This window comes from Cannabis sativa, chromosome 2 (genome assembly GCF_029168945.1).
Source record: "Cannabis sativa cultivar Pink pepper isolate KNU-18-1 chromosome 2, ASM2916894v1, whole genome shotgun sequence".
NCBI classification, from domain to species: domain Eukaryota; kingdom Viridiplantae; phylum Streptophyta; class Magnoliopsida; order Rosales; family Cannabaceae; genus Cannabis; species Cannabis sativa.
In genome coordinates, this window is record NC_083602.1 from 18,236,724 (window position 1) to 18,254,372 (window position 17,649).

The window sequence follows — 17,649 nt, forward strand, 5'->3', positions numbered from 1 at the left end:
ATAATGCACCCCCTAAAAAGGGATGCACCGATACATCTTTATCTATTTTAGTATTTGAAATAATTTTTTAGTCAAGTTTTTTTATGGTCATGTAAATTACAGTTATTTAAGACATCGTGCAAAATTTTAAGAAATTTAGAAAAATTTAACACTCCAAAAACTGTGTTCAAATAGTGTGTTGCACGCGTGACTATTTTATTTTATACGCTTGTAAAATAGACTGTTTGAATATTGTTTTCTATATTGTAAATTGTTCCGAATTTCTTAAAAAAAATTTGGATATCTTAAATAGCTATAAAGTACATGAATATGAAAAAAAAAAATTAAACTAATTCTTTTTTCTAGATGCCGAAACAAGTAGAGAGTGTATCAGTACATCCCTTTTAAGATGGTGCATTGTAGAATCACACATTATCATTTATTAAGGGTGTGTTTGGAAGTAACTGTGTAATTACTAAGTAGGGTAATTACTAAGGTGGTAATTACACAGTCTAGTAATCACACTATATTTTAAAATGCAAGGTGTATTTGGATATGAGGTGGTAATTATGTATGAATTCTTCATATTTTGTTTGACAAAATAGTTAAAAATTACATGGGAAAATAATATTTTTTAGTACCTAATGTTTAATATGGAAAGATTTTAGTAATTACATAGTGTAATAATTACATTCAATTCTCATGGGGGGCATGAGAATTGGAGAGTGTAATTGGAACCCATCAATTACTTCCAATTACACAGTTACAGTGTAATTACATGGTCAGACAAACATGCCGAATTGTGTAATTACTTCTAATTACACACAAATCCAATTACATTATGGTTTTCTAAACGCACCTTAAATATAATTAAAAAATAGTACAATTCTATAATATTAATTTATTTTGTTTATTTTATTAAGAGTAAAAGAAAAAGTTCACTATAATAATTACTCATATTATTAAAAGAATTTATATAAAAAACTATCACAATTTAAAATTTGATATAGATTTCCTAATTTGTAGAATATTCAAAAATGAATGGGTTAAATGTTCCATTGGCACATCACAAAAACTTGTATATATAGTGAAATAACGAAACGACTTGCCGTTTTGATAACGTTTAGTGAGAAGAGAAAAGCAAAAGAGGACCGACTATGTTTGAGAGAGTTGACTCATAAATCAATAATCAAATTTCCAATGCATGGAGATTGGATTGGATTGGAGGTTAACCTTAACCACCTGAACTGAACCAATCCCAGTCCCAATTAATTTTTCAACATCAATCCTCCCTTCACCGCCAAACCCAACCATGTCAACCACCATTGACAAAACCTCGCCGGAGCATCAATCGTCGCCGGACCCTAACAAACCACAAATCCGCAAAGCTTTCAACTTTCTTAAGGCCCACGCCTCCGCTGTTGCCAGTTTCACCCTCCAATGGCAAGACCTCGAGGATCATCTCCAATCCATAAACAACTCAATCCAATCCAAATTTGACGAATTTCAACAATTGCAAAACCCCCAAAATACCCAATTGCCCAAAGTCGAGGAATTCCAACCTAGTTCACTCAAAGAACATTTGAACTCAACCCTTCAACCCCTAATTGATTCCAAAAAAACCAAGTTGAATGCTCCGAAAAAACAAGTCAAATCCGATCAATCGACGCCTGCGAAAGTGGATGGCAATGCGATTCCGGTGAGTGATGGGAAATCGTTGATGGTTTATCTGAAGAAGAATTTGAAAGAGCATGAATCGATACGTGATGATGTTAGACACGCGCTCAAGGGTTTAAAAGATTCTGGGAAACTAGTTTTGGATGCCATTAAAGGGTTTTATCCACCGGGAATGAAAACGGGAGTTGTTGATCCTGAGCTCAGTGCTATGAGGAGAAGTAGTGTGCTTTTGTTGGAGGAGTTGATAAATGTTAGACCTTTGATAAATAGTCCAGTTAAAGAAGAGGCTTCCAAACTTTCCACTCTTTGGAAGACGAAAATGAATCTTGAAATGGTGAATTCTATGGAGATTTGGGGGTTTCTGCTGCTTTTGAATGCCTATGGGTTGGCTGGGGAGTATAATAAGGATGAGATTTTGAATCTTGTTGGCACTGTTGTGCAGCGTAAGCAGGCTCCTGAGATGTTTCGATCTCTTGGTTTCTCTGATAAGGCCTCTGGTGAGTTTTTGGAGAACCATTTTAACTAATAGTCAATTCTTTCTTTGTTGTGATTTTTTACTTGTGTTATAAGAAGTTACCTGGCATTAGCATCCTATTCAATCAAAAATTAACCAATTGTAATGAAAGTTCTCAACAATTGCTGCTTGGGTCGATTGTTCCTGTCACATTATTTGTTAGAATATTTAAATAATACTGTTACTTGTACTAGAATTGTCTGAGTTTGTGAAACAACGTTAGAATTCAGTGATAATTTAAAATAGTGTGTCTTTGTTGTTCAATATTGAAAATTTTTCCTGTAAATATTTGTTCATACATTTGACTTAATTATTCTCTTTCATATTTGTTTTCACTAGTACGGCTGCATTTATGTTTGTTCTCTAGTTTTCAAACTGGAGTTTCTTCTTGTGCTGGCTTTCATTTTTTTTTTCTTTTATTGGTATCAGATTTTATCCAAAATCTCATTTCTCAAGATAAGATGATTGAGGCTGTGAGATTCATTTATACATTTGAATTGGTTGACAAGTTCCCACCAGTTCCCCTTCTTAAGGCCCATTTGCAAGAGGCCAAGAAGGTTGCTAACTCTATTTTGGGAAACAGTCATAACTCTCTCAAACTGAAGGTATAAATGTTTTCTCATTCATCTCTTCCTCATTTCATCAAACATCTTTGATTTCATCTAATTGCCAATTTGTCATACATGCAGGATGATGCCGCAAATAAAGAAATAGCTGCAATGAGAAGTGTAATAAGATGCATTGAAGATTATAAGCTAGAATCCGAATTATCTCCTGAAAATCTTAAAGAACAAATTGAGAGTCTGCGAAAGCTAAAGAGAGAGAGAGCACCACCAACACATTCTGCTCTTGCTGCCAAAGCTCAGCAGCAGCAGCAGCAGCAGCAGCAGCAGCAGCAGCAGCAGCAGAGCGGACAGAAACGCAATTTCCATGATTCTAAAACCCAAATGAAAAGGCAGGAGAACAGAAAAAAGCATCCACGATCAGTTCCTGCTACTGGTGCTCTAAGCTATCCTGCTAGAGCACCAACCATAGTTCAGTTGCATCACCATTCAGCTGGCTTGTATGAAGGTGAAAGAGCAGATTACTTGATACAATCGGACAGAATGGCTGTAGCATCTAATGTCTCTGCTAGAGCAGCTGCAGTCCAAGCAATGCATCACAGCGCAGAAGGCTTGTTTGAGGGGGAAGGCTCAGAATACTATTTACCAGCTAGAATGCCTTCATCAGGGGCTGCTGCTCCTGCTGCAAATCCATCTTTTGGTGCTGCTTCAAACATTTACTCCGCTGAAGCATCTCGCTATCAGGCAGGAGCTTCATACACGGGCCAGGGGACTGAATACTCTTCCCGGTATTACAATTTGGCCCGTTCCATCCTTGATTTACATACAAACATACCATCTGGATCCCATGGTTTGACGAACTCACCCCCTGTGACCCAGCAGCAGACAAACTTGGCTGGTGGAGCCTATAGTTTGATGAGTTCTAACCCTGAGACTCATCATATGAGCTCTGCTCATTATGGATTAGCAGGCTCTGGAGCTAGTTCTGCACATATGAACTTGCCGGCAGACATTTATGGAATTAGTGTAGGCGCAAGTGGGAGGAGGACTGAGCAGTTCGGATCTACAGGAGCAGTTCAAGTAACTGCTGGCATCACTTCCAATGTAAGCCCACATAGTTCTCTGGCTTATTACCCTGGGGATCCTCCTCTACGGGCAGTTACTTACAATGACAGGCCAGCATCTTCCAACAGTGGTTATGAAATACAGTCTAATCGGCCATATGTGTTTCACCTTTAGCTCTAGTCTCAACTGATATTCATAATTTAGTAGAAGTTTTTTTTTTTCCTTACAACACTGGTGAGTGGTGATGCTACACCTATTAGAGATTTTTCTGTAATTACTGCCCGGTGATGTTCTGTGGAGACTCCTGGCAAATGTTTTTGGATACTCCATTGGTGTTAGATACTTGTAGTATTTTGATGCTGCGTAAGTGCTGCTTGCTGTGAATTTTGTAGATGAGCATGTTTGATTTCATGATTATTTAATTTATTTTCACAATGCTTAATCTGTCTTTAGCAGTATGCTTACCTATCTGAACCTTAAAAATCTACAAAAATATTTGGAACATGTTATAGGGGTCTTTGTACCCTCCAAGGATAGTAGTATTGTTGTTGAGCTGAGCACTTCAAACTCTGCATCAATGGTGTTTTGGTAAGCGGGTAGACAAAACAGCTTTCAACACTACTAATCACGTACCACATGAAGAACTCGTACAAATATAATCAATGAGCTGCCCCAGTGAATAAGCACCTATAATTGGTATGCCATATTACAATTTACAAGTGTGAGCAAAGGGCATCAACAAAAAATGTTCCCCAAAACCCCACCTAACCCACTTTAATTTTTAGCTATATCTTTTTCAAACAAAAATAAAACTTGTTTTTTTCGTAAGTTGGGGCCGATGCGAAATGGGCAACGTTGTTTTCACTCTCTGAGTGACACATCATACTCTTAGTCACAATGCCCCACTATTTTTTTTGACAACCGCCCATTAAAGTTAGCCTTAAAGATTTAAGGTATGAATTTAATTGAGATCAAAAGAAAAAAAAAAAAGAGGATAATCTTAACCTACAAGTATCATAGGTCGATAAAAGGAGAGCCAAATGAAGCTAGAGAAACACCCATGATCAAGTTGCAAAAAGTACTTCTCCCACCACAATATGACTATCTCAAGCAGCCAGCTTTCCAACTTAGATGTTTGCTTGCAGTTTATTGTATTTTCATCATAACAAATTTATCCTCTACTTACCCATATAAATAAACCACATGATATACATAGTATTTGACTTGTTTTGCACCACAATTAAATAGTTGTGATGCAGAATCAGATCACCATATCCATATGCTTAAGATTAAATGACTTTATACATGACAAAATCGCTTTAAGCAAAATGGACAATTAAGTAATTATACACAAAAAAAAATGCACACGTAATGCAACACATCAAGGCACCTGAATTCTTACAAAGCACTCTTTCATAACCTTGCCAATGCAAGAGTTATAAACAAATATACTCTGATTAAAGCATCAACTGTTATGCGAATATTACGTTACACTTGCGGGCAAAGAATACAATACAATATAGACAAACGCTCTCATATCTTGTCAGAGTAAGCCAGCCAAAACCAAAATTAAACAAATCAATAACCCTTTGATCGTTTGGGGCAAACCAAAAAACCTATACACAACACATAATAATGTTACTACATATGATAAGACAATGTTGGTACAGCGCCAAGTCACCGCCCAAAAACAATGTTTCTCGAGGAACTTCATAAGCTGATCTTTAATAAAGTCATTCATTTGGTTGATCTTACCAGATGTAGAAAACTTAAGAAAGAAAAGAAGGAAAAAGAAAAACTATTTTACAGCTCAATCTCATTCTGTTTGTGTAATCATTGCCATTGAGGCTCTCTCCGTTCTGTTGGGGAACCAGGAACAAAAGGAACAAAACCACGGCCACCAAACACCGGGCGCATGAAAGCATCATCAAACTTACGCCAATACCGATGGACAGCGTGTGTTGGAGTCGTCAGAAGAGCACGTATGCTATTTGGTCGGGGCACGTCAATGACACCAAAATCGGAATCCTGTGCACTTCCAAGAAGCGGTGCAGTGAATGATTTTGGTGTAGAGGGATCCGACAGGGTCATGCTAGTGGTATGTTTCGGATTTGGCAGCAAGTATCTTATAAGAGGCTTAGTCATCATACCAAATACCTAAATCACAATCAGATAGATTAGTCATCACCCCCAAAATAAACTTTATATATAGAAAGACTACTGATTCATCTAAACTCCTTATGTTGTGGGTTCATCTTAAATCAAACCTATTCATACTAAAACTATGAGACAGTTTGAATATAACAACAGCAAATATTTTGGTAGAACAGAATACATAAATATCTCTACATTCTTCCATATTATAATCTCATTATAAACATGAAAAGTAATTCCTTTCCTTGCCTAATGCAAACATAATACGAGGTCCAAACAATCACACTAAGGCCTGTCAAAGTTTTAGTTTCGAGCAGCACTCGTAAACACTACATAATGCTAAATAGACACATCAAACTCATAAATGAAACAAATATAAAAAATAGCTCACCATAGTGCTGACAAGAACAACTGTTATTGTGCTGGTGATCATGAGTGCATTCACCCTCAGCTGAGTATGTCCTGACCTTGTAAACTGCATTTGGAAACAAACAAGTGAAAAATGAGTATTCTACACTAACAAGTTTCTCTACCATGACACAGTTCTCTTCTTGATTTTAAGTCTGTTTTTCTAATAAAAATAAGTGGAGCAGGAATGACATCTGAAGTTGACCAAAAGAATTATTCTAGCTTGTGACAACTCACTAGAATTGAAAAGTAGATTAACATTCAATAGGACAATGGAGTGAAAACATACCTGATTGTAAGCAAGTGCCATAGATACAGCACCTCTCATGAGCCCAGCCCACCATATTACCACCTAAAGTAAAATGCAGTCAGTAGATTGATCACTATATTATGAATATGAAGAAGAAATGTATTGAGAAAAAACGAAGATTTACTTGCTGACTTAGGCTGAGTTTTTCATGTTGAGATTTTTTAGATAAGTTTGACAGGAAGGATAGGGGGAACACAAACGCTGCTCTTCCAACAAGAACCAAACACAGCAATATTGAACTCACTGCCACTGACTTTCCAGGACTGCCAATGAGAAATCGAAACAGAATCAATTGGTAATTGTAAGAAAGAGCTTTATTTTTACAATGTGTCCAAGATATCATACATACTGCTCTACTATTAAAAGGATAAAGTGTACATAGTCTGAGAATAAGTTTTCATACCTATCACTTACAAATCTCCATTTTTCAATGTCCAAGGCATCCATACCAACATAAAGGAAGATAAAAATCTCAGCAACAAACGACAAGGTTGCAAATGCATGCCTGTATATGAAAAGAAAACTCAAATTCACGTTCTGACCAGTTTCCTAAAAGCATAACCAATAGACACAAAAGCTTTAATTTTTTGGATCATACTTGGTAGTAACTCTTGAGCTCTCTGTCACATTATGCCAGGTGTAATGCGACATGACAATCCCACAAAAGAAAACAGTGAGGATGCCACTCAAAGCTAACAACTGCAAGGCACATCAAAAATACCAGTTCCATTGTTATGACTTATTTATATCAGTTCACTGTGAAGAAACTGGGAAGAACAGAAAGAGGGTAATGAGGGAAAAGAACTTCATAAGGTTGCAGTTAAACATAAACTTACTTCTGCTAGCATGTAAGAAAGGTATGCCATGAGAATCATAAGGGCAACTTCTCGATCTGTCGAATGCCTGTATATATAAAGGCACGTTTATTATATTTCATTCTGATTGGAAGGTCAGGTTTCAATAGAAAAGTAGAAGTAAAACATAATAGAGCAACTATGATAAGTTCACAGTGTAAGTTAAAAGAAAACTATTGCAGAAGATCAAGTAAACAACGCATGAGATATAAAATCTTAATTATTTTTATGAAGTACCTCCCAAAATAGAGCTTTTTGATAACGTAAGCACTAAGTAGTCCAGTCTGCAAGGAACAGAAAGAAGTTACACTGAGATAGGACACGGGGTGTGTACAATCATGATAAATAGACTGAAAAAGAGATAATGACTTACTAACACTCCTAGAAGAGTGCTTGCAGCAAACAAATAGAGGAAATTTCCAAGGAATTGCAAAGCAGTTTTGGAATCAATATGCGTAAGATCAAAGCTCTGAATCGCATTAAAAAGCACCACCGATGTAGCATCATTGACGACACCCTCTCCAAAGACAAGACTGTAGAGTAAAGGTGTCTCATCCTGGTTAAGCACCTGCAACACCAGTCAACAATTTCAGTTTGCATGAGTTATGTAGTGTAGTCCTTTCAACAAAATGCAGAGATACTGATATATCATACCTGCAACGTACACACAGAGTCTGTTGCAGCAAATATAGAACCAATAGCTGGAAGAGAAAAAAAACACGTAAGAAGAAATATATACATAGATGATAAATAACAAAAAAGGGGGGAACAAAAAATGTGAGAAGTAATTACTAAAAAATATGATGCTTGAGCATAGAAAGAGACAAAGCTAGTACCTAAATAGTCCCCTATATCCAAGTTATCAATACCAATCCTCTTGAAAAGTTGTGTAGCACCTGCATCAAACAGTCCAAACCAAATTTCAAGTTATAACGATGGATCCAAATATATTTTCTCCTTCACTGAAGCCAGCAGACTACAAATAATCAAATAGGGGCGTCTTCCAGATTTGCAAGCATATGAGGTTCACGATTATAGATATACCTAGTGTTATGATGGTGCAGGATATTAATGTACCAACCGCACCAAACAGCACGATAGTTATAAAGTTCTTGAAGAACTGCTTCTTTTTCACTTGAAACCTGGCACAAAGATCAAGATCAAGATAATAAGTTATACAGAAACCATTACTGACGTGAAAGATGAATGGAAAAGATCTTCAGTATTGCATGAAAATAAAAGTACACACATTGGAAGACGAGGGACGTTACTCCTCTAAATATACACAAATTAGATAAAAGGAAACAAGCACACTCACCCTGCATTGAATATAATAGGAGGCAGAAGATAAATAAAGAAGAGATCTTCACTAAAAACAAGAAGATGCGAGCTCTTTCCCCCGCTAATCAGCAAAATAACAACTCCGGTACACAGACCCTACAACCAACCCAGCATAAAATCAGCACAAGAAATAAAAATCATAATTTTATTATAATTTGTTTTAATAGACGAAATGACTCACAATCACAAGAGCTGTGATTGACTCATTCATCCATCGATTCTCCTCCAGAAGATGACCAATCACAATACAAGCGCACAGAAGTGCCACAAAGAGATTCATGGAGACCACCGACGCATGATCGGAAGTAGATAGCGTCTGCAACTTTGAGACCGCGAAGCCCAACCCAACAGTCATTGTGTCAGCCTATTCTCCAATCACCCAATACTTAATAATTTTATCGGACTCAAATTATATATGCAAGAGATTCAAATGCCCTTATAAGCTTAATAAATCTGTAATCTATGTCTCCGAACTGTCCATGGAACTTCTGAATCTCGTAAAGCCTTACGAATACGAAACCTGCGTCAGAATGAATCAACAAACCATCATGCACGTCACAACTCAGAGCCGTTGAATCAAAAAGGAGAAGCAAAGTTTAATTCTTTATTTATTTAATCAATGAATTGAAAATGACAAACAAAACATCAATCTATGTTTATATTCAATCTCAACATACTATGGGACTTCATTGACTAGTATATAAATTTATGAACCATTATTCATAACAGAAAACCTTTTGGAAACAGAAACAAAAACGTTCTCGCGGTTTTCCCGGAAACCAAAAAAACAAAGACTCGTTCATAAAACTATATTCATCCCCACACAAAGAAAAAAAAAACAAGAGAAGAAAAAACAAAAAAAAACGAAAAAAGCTTACCAAGACAATTCGAAGCAGCATCCAATGAAGAAACTGGCACTGAAATGAAGCTTCGAATTCAGGAACACGAGGTAATGAATCCAGACACAAATTTAAATAAAAAAAGTTGATGAATAGGATCAATCTGCCGAAATTTCAGCCCCAAAATACCGCAATCAATCCTCAGAAACTGAAGAGGAAAGCACTCCTCTCCTCTCCTCTTTCTCTTCTGTAATTTCGGAAGAACACAAACAAAAAAGAACTGGGAAAAAAGATAAAAAAGGAAAGAAGAGGTGTAATGATATTTAAACCAATGGAAGCCAGTAATCGAAAGGTAGAAAGCTCTGGAAGAAGAAGCAGAAGGGAGAGAAAGAGAAGAGACAAGCGTGAGGAACGGAACAATTGGGAGAGAGATTAGAAGATGCTAAACGGAATATGACCCCTGATGTTTTAATCCACTACATTCAGTTTTACTCAGTACCCTTTCGCATATCCAATTTTGACCGTTCATTTTTCCGTGCGGGAATCTAGGGTGTAATCCGACGGTCCTTATAGGTTTGGGGTGTAGAGATTTGGAAAGATAACAAGGTTCGATTCACTTGAGGGAATAGTGTTTTAACGGAAGAGAACAAAGCAAAACAAAACACTCATTGCCTTTGGGACAATAATAATAGCTCTTATATATTTTGAAAAATAAATAATTAAATATTGTGGGTGGGAAAAATACTTGCTTTAAATAATAACTTTCCTACCATTAAATCTATTATTTGTTCATAATTTTAGGCATATTTAGAGAAAAATACATTTGTAGCAAGAGACGTAAATTAATAATAATTTAGTAAAGCTTTTATTTCTTTATAACAACGAATATGACATTTTTATATCAACTCAATTTCCAACTATTTTGGGGTGAAATTGAGCAGTATTTTTGTTTCAAAATTTTAATTATATTTATGGTAAGGTTTAAGATATAATGTATAATGTTACTATTCTCTTGTTGTCTTTTAACAAACAATATATAATATAAACATTCTCTTGTTGTTATTGATAGTGATACTAAGTGTTTTAGAGAATTTTTAATTTTATATTTCTTTGATTAAGTAATTTTTAGGAAATAGAAAATTTATAGTCAAATATTGTACTTAAAAAAATGCATGTTATGTTTTTTTTTAAGAAAAAAAAAAAAATCGTGTCTACATTTAAATAAAAAAAAATATGAATAATTAAGTGTAATATTTGTAAGATTAAATAATAAATATTTTTAAATAAAAAAAATTACTAGGATAGTTAATGCTTCTTCTGAATACATTAACAACCCCTTTCAAACCAAAAACAAACGTTAACACCAACTTACTTTAAATTTAGATTAACTCAGAACAAATAAATAAAATTAATACACTACCACCAACAAATAAGTATTACTTCGTTCACTAGCTCGATATTGCATAGGTATTGAAACACTCATAAATAATAATAATAATAATAATAATAATAATAATAATAATAATTTGGAGTGGAGATTATACAAATACCATGTATTCAATGAGTTTGTTTTAAATTTATGAAGACAACTAAAAATTGCTCAAGTTATCTTTTAAAACAAAATGGTGAAGTTGACAACCAGTTTATCGTTGAGAAATTAATGGATTAAATTGAACTAGTCAGTCTGCAACCAACCGCCATTTGAAAATTATATATAAAATAATTAAATGTATTTATTATATTGAAAAAAAAAAATCATAAGATTTTTTCTTTTAAAAAAATGGAATTTAAGAGAAATTACAAATTCATAAGATTTAATATTATATGTAGGACTGTTCATCCGATCCAATCCGCACTTTTTTTGTTAAACAACATCCAATCCGCACTAAGTGCGGATTTTATTTTTTGGATCCAATCCAATCCAATCCGCACAATAGTTTAAATCCAATCCAATCCAATCCGCAAAAGTGCGGATTGGATCGGTTACTTTGGATTGGTTACTTTTAATATTGAATTATTTAATATTTATAAAAAAAATATTTTTTTTACATAACTAGCAACAAAATAAAATAAATTATAGTTATTTTATGTATACAACAACACATTAAATTAATAAAATAACAAATAACAAATTTAAAGGAAAAAAAATGTATATATAAAAAGATATTTAATTTTATTTTAAATTGTACGTAGAAAAAAAATATATAAGAATAGAATATACATTTTATCTATTAAGTTTTGCAATATAATTGTATTATATGTATTAGATTTTTAAATTACTATTTTCTTTACATTAAAATGTTATTTGTTTTAATAAATTTTTTAATTTTGTTATAAATATGTGTGGATTGGATTGGATCGATTACTTTTACATGTCAATCAACATCCAATTCGCACAAGTGCGGATTTTGAATTTTCCAATCCAATCCAATCTGCACAAGTGCGGATATCCGCACTTTGCGGATTAGATTGGATTGGATTGTGCGGATTAGATTGTATCGGCTATTTTATGAACACCCCTAATTATATGTTACATTTTGTACCAGTTTAAGCTGAAGAATTGTCTTCTCTATATAAGATAACTAACTTTAAGTTATAATTGTTTTGTAGCAAAAATATATAATAAGTTATAGGTGATAGAAAAAATGTATAACAATTCAAAAAAAATGTAAGTTATAATTAATACAAATATTTATAGTTGAAATTAGGGAAAAGGATAGGTTTTTTTTTTCAATAAAATAATATTTTGTTCTTTAAAAAAAAAAATCAAACTTAATAAAATAACATTTTGTGATGGCGATTTGGAATATAAGTGTAGTCCTGAACTGGCTTGTTTTTCTTTTTTTTATTGAATTGGTGCTTTGCACCTCCATTTTACCAAAAAAAAAGAAAAAAAAATAGTAATAAATCTATTTCAAGAACAATTATTTGGTTTGTTAAAAAACAAACACATTTTGGGCTTAGTGTTCAAAGTATTTTGGTTTGTAAAACACAAGAAATTTCACTGTATACTCATTTTACTTTATTTATTTTAATTTTTATCTTTATTTTTTATATTATTTAAGATATATCTATTTTTATAGATAATATTCATATTATACTCCTTAGGTTAATGTAAAATAAGTGCTAGACTTAAGTAGAAGGTAAGATTATATTAGGCAATCCACTCAAAAAAGTGCGTATATTTTAATAAAATATAATATGAAAGTATTTTTTATTAATGAATAAAAAAAAAGGCTAATTAGTAATTTTTCCCCTGAACTTTGACATGTACTAAATCATGCCCCCTGAATGTTTTTGGCCGTTAAAAATTCCCCCTGAACTATTAAGATTGTTAAATTTAAGGACATTTGTCTAATTTTAGTAAAAAAATTCTAACATGGATGAAAGTTCAGGGGGCATGATTTAGTACATATCAAAATTTTAAGGGCATAATTTGGTAGATATCAAAGTTTCGGGAGCATGTTTTAGTACATAAACAATCACTGAAACAGCAAAATTGAATGAAATTAGATAAAAGTTCTTAAATTTAACAATCTCTATAGTTCAGGGGGAATTTTTAACAGCTAAAAAAATTTAGGGGTATAATTTGGTACATGTCAAAGTTCGGGGGGAAAAATTACTAATTAGTCTAAAAAAAAGCTAATTAGTAATTTTTCTCCCGAACTTTGACATGTACTAAATCATGCCCCCTGAATTTTTTTGGCCGTTAAAAGTCCCCCTGAACTATTAAGATTGTTAAATTTAAGGACATTTGTCTAATTTTAGTAAAAAAATTCTAACATGGATGAAAGTTCAGGGGGCATGATTTAGTACATATCAAAGTTTTAGGGGCATAATTTGGTAGATATCAAAGTTTGGGGAGCATGTTTTAGTACATAAACAATCACTGAAACAGCAAAATTGAATGAAATTATATAAAAGTCCTTAAATTTAACATCTCTATAGTTCAGGGGGAATTTTTAACAGCCAAAAAAATTCAGGGGTATAATTTGGTACATGTCAAAGTTCGGGGAGAAAAATTACTAATTAGTCTTAAAAAAAAGGCTAATTAGCCATTTTTCTCCCGAACTTTGACATGGACTAAATCATGCCCTTTGAATTTTTTTGGCCGTTAAAAATTCCCCCTGAACTATTAAGATTGTTAAATTTAAGGACATTTGTCTAATTTTAGTAAAAAAATTCTAACATGGATGAAAGTTCAGGGGGCATGATTTAGTACATATTAAAGTTTTAGGGGCATAATTTGGTAGATATCAAAGTTTGGGGAGCATGTTTTAGTACATAAACAATCACTGAAACAGCAAAATTGAATGAAATTAGATAAAAATCTGCCAATCTATGAGATAACATTTTATGAATGTTATAGTAATTTTTTTTTTTGAAACTAATGTTATAGTACTTATTAAATTAAAATATATATAAAATTGAAAAAGACAAAAAAAAAACAATTAAGAAAATTATTAGGTATACTATATATATATATTTATTTTTGCGTTTTTTTTCAGATTTTTTTATTTTTAAAAAAATTATTTTTATTTTAAAATTATGCTGTTTTTATTTTAAAATTATGTTGTTTTTATTTTATAAAAATTATTAATATTTTAAAGTTATACTATTTTTATTTCGAAATTTCGAAATAATGTTAATGAATAAAGAGTGAATTATAAAAGTATAAAGTTTAAAATTATTCACAAAATATCTCAACCTAAAATTAAAAACACAAAAAGCCAAAAGATTTATTTTTAAATAATAAAAAGAACAGGTGGCAGGTTTTTTTTTGTTGGATTTATGCCACAAACTCATGAATCACGAAACTCTAGATGTTGATGGCAGTCACGAAATTAAGCACAAAGTTCTCTTACTTTACATCACATCCACTACTACACTAAACTTACGGATTTAGCCTTTTGAATTATTATTGCTCATTATTTTAATCACCAAACAATAACCACATCATTAAGCACAGCTGTAATCTAATAATTGAGCAAGTCAGAAACAAAAGTATCATTTGTTCTTTTAATTAGGGGTGTACATCAAACCGCTCAAACCGCTCAAACCGCTCAAACCGCCCGCACTGCAAAAAAAATGCGGTTTGAAATTCTTCGCGGTGCGGTTGCGGTTTGAATTTTTCCCAAACCGCGCGGTGCGGTGCGGTTTGCGGTTTTGAATTATTAAACCGCGATTCAAACCGCACCGCACCGCATCTTTTAAAATTTCAATTTTTATATTTATTTTATTAAGCCCATACATATGAGCCCAACCCAAGCCTATAAATCTTAGGGCAAAATCCATAACTCTTCACAAACCCTCTCTTCTTAGCAACAAACCCAAGTCCATACATGTGTATTAAAATTTGGAGTTGGAAGTTTGTGTTTGTTTTATTTTTAATCTATTGATGTAAGTATGTTAGTTGTACATTTATATTGTTGTTAGAACTTAATTAGTTTCAAGTTTGTTATTTTGATTTAAGTGTGTTGTTGAAACTTTAAAAAGATTATTGATTTATTGTTGCTGTTATAACTTTTATTAGTCTCAAGTTTGTTGTATTTTCTTAAGTGTTTTGAAATAATTATATTAATGATAGTTTAATTATTTTATGATTATTTCAAAAAAAAAAATTGTGATAGTTCAAACCGCATAAACCGCAAAAACCGCACCGCACCGCATCATTTTTTGCGGTGCGGTTTTTGCGGTTTTTTAGTATCGCGGTGCGGGTGCGGTTTGGAAAATTAGGAAAACCGCATGTGCGGGTTGGTTTGAAAAAATGGTTAAAAACCGCACAACCCGCACCGCGAACACCCCTACTTTTAATTATAAACATTGCTGTGGATCTAGGGATGTTCAGGTAAGGTTAAAGTTCACCTTAAGATTTAAATATATATTAAGATAAATAGTAGTATAAGTATTTAAAATTTAAGTTTTACAAAAAGCATAAATCTAATGTTTATTTTTAGTTTATAAGACTTTATTTTTTCTCTAATTTTGTTAGTACAGTCTCTGTGTTAATATGCCGCTAAAAATAAATATTGACTTTATGCCGCTTACAAACTTAAAACTTTAAATATTTATGTCACAATTTACCTAATATATTAATATACAAATGTTACTTTCCTATCTATTCTATATAAAGTGTGCTTATATAACTGAAATTCTTGGTTTATGAGAAATTCATTTAATAAAATAATAAAATATTATGTATATATAATAAAATAATAATAAAACAAATCCTATTAATATTTGAACTGATATTAAATAGCTCTTCCCCCATTTAAAAAGAAAACAACCGGGCATTTATGCTGCCTCTAAGGTCACATCATCTTTCTTTTTCTCAGATCTGTTTTGTTTTTCTTTTTCAGGCTGGTCGAGCTTCTGCAATTGAAACAGGGATAAAGCTTTACATATCAAACTTGGAATATGGTGTTTCAAACGAAGATATTAAGGTTACTTCCCGCATTATTTCTAATTATATTTTTTTCCCTTCATATATACATATATGTATTAGTTTTAAATAAACATTTTAGATTATTCTTTGTTTATTCTGAAATTCCGAAGTACTACAAAATTTAAAGATCAACAGAGCTCAAAACATTTAGGATTATGATTGAGATAGTTCTATTTAGCATAGTATTCATTTACGCGAGCAGTATATGACGTTGAGTAGAAATCACTTTCTTTATTATCATGTTAAAGTCTAAAATAAACGTGGGTATGCATGCACACATCAAACATTGTCTTACATAAACATTAATGGAATCATGGAACAAGCAGTATTTTTCTTATATGGTCGAAATATGAATTGTGCAGGAGTTTTTTTCTGAAGTTGGTGATCTGAAACGTTATTCAATCCATTATACGACCGAAGCGGTAGATCGAAGGTACCTAGCAAAGTTTGACATAATTAGATCCTTTCCGATGATTCATTCTATGCTACTGTAGCTTAGAAAAAAATGCTCTTTTTCTTAGTGATTAAAATTTTTGATCAATTAATAATTAATAATAAAAATAAAATAAAATATCTAATTGAAATACACCTCACCATACGTGTGTATATATATAAGTATATATGATGCAATTCAAAAATAAATTAACCATTATATATGACTTACACTACACTAAAATTAATTATCATTTATCACCCTGATTTTAATGTTTGATTTATCTATTTTGTAGATTTCTCAAATAAATTAGTATCATCATCATAATTTTATTTATGTTTATGATTTTATTTATTTTATAGATTTCTCAAATAAATTAGTATCATCATCTACCTATTGTTTATGCAATAGAGAGGTAAAAGTTTCATATTTTTTAAAGAGGGCTTAAACGAGTTTATTCTTTTATATATATCAACCATAAGTTATATATGATCATAATTTTATTTATGTTTATAATTTGAATTTCTATATTAATAGTATTATTGACTGAAGTATTATGTGTCTCAATCTTAATTTCAATTTCAATAGGTATGTTCATTGTTATATATTCATATGAATTTTAATAATAAAGAATACATATAATTTTTATTAATTATGGTTAGAAAAAAAAAAGGGTCACGTAGAACTTAACAAGTTTTTAATCTTTGAAAAATTCTCCAAAGGATTTTTTAAAGTAGCTTAAAATACTTCTATTCTTTACGTAGTTCTTTACATATAGATTTTTTGCTCTACTTTAAATTTTTTTCGTTTTTTAATTTTTTTTTATTCTATTTTAAATTTTTATATATATATATTGTATATAACATGTGAAAGAGTTGTTCCAATTCTGTTCTTAGAAAGCCATTATAGCTAATTTCTATTCTATATAAAGTGTGCCTATACAACAGAATTTTTAGTTTATGAGAAATTCAGGGGTGATTTTTTATTTATATTAAAAAAATGATTTATTATTAAAAATAAAATAGTTTATGAGAAATTCATAGGTGACTTTTTATTTATATTAAAAA

The 17,649-nt window shown here is 32.0% G+C and overlaps 2 protein-coding genes across 2 annotated transcripts; one reads left to right on the top strand and one right to left on the bottom strand.

Moving 5' to 3' along the window:
- Positions 1-1,094: 1,094 nt before the first annotated feature.
- On the top strand, positions 1,095-4,233 carry LOC115719432 (FRIGIDA-like protein 4a). The gene is made up of 3 exons (XM_030648483.2): positions 1,095-2,153; positions 2,600-2,775; positions 2,860-4,233. Exons 1-3 carry the CDS (start codon positions 1,292-1,294, stop codon positions 3,970-3,972), a joined length of 2,151 nt encoding a protein of 716 aa, XP_030504343.2. The 5' UTR covers positions 1,095-1,291; the 3' UTR covers positions 3,973-4,233.
- Positions 4,234-5,116: 883 nt separating this feature from the next.
- On the bottom strand, positions 5,117-10,373 carry LOC115719433 (sodium/hydrogen exchanger 2). The gene is made up of 15 exons (XM_030648484.2): positions 9,744-10,373; positions 9,047-9,385; positions 8,843-8,961; positions 8,569-8,666; positions 8,361-8,420; positions 8,179-8,225; positions 7,898-8,092; positions 7,762-7,808; positions 7,507-7,573; positions 7,269-7,369; positions 7,074-7,175; positions 6,795-6,933; positions 6,650-6,712; positions 6,344-6,427; positions 5,117-5,955 (listed from the first exon to the last, which is right to left on the bottom strand). The coding sequence occupies exons 2-15, from the start codon at positions 9,218-9,220 to the stop codon at positions 5,632-5,634; spliced, it is 1,620 nt and encodes a 539-aa protein (XP_030504344.1). The 5' UTR covers positions 9,221-9,385; positions 9,744-10,373; the 3' UTR covers positions 5,117-5,631.
- Positions 10,374-17,649: the final 7,276 nt, after the last annotated feature.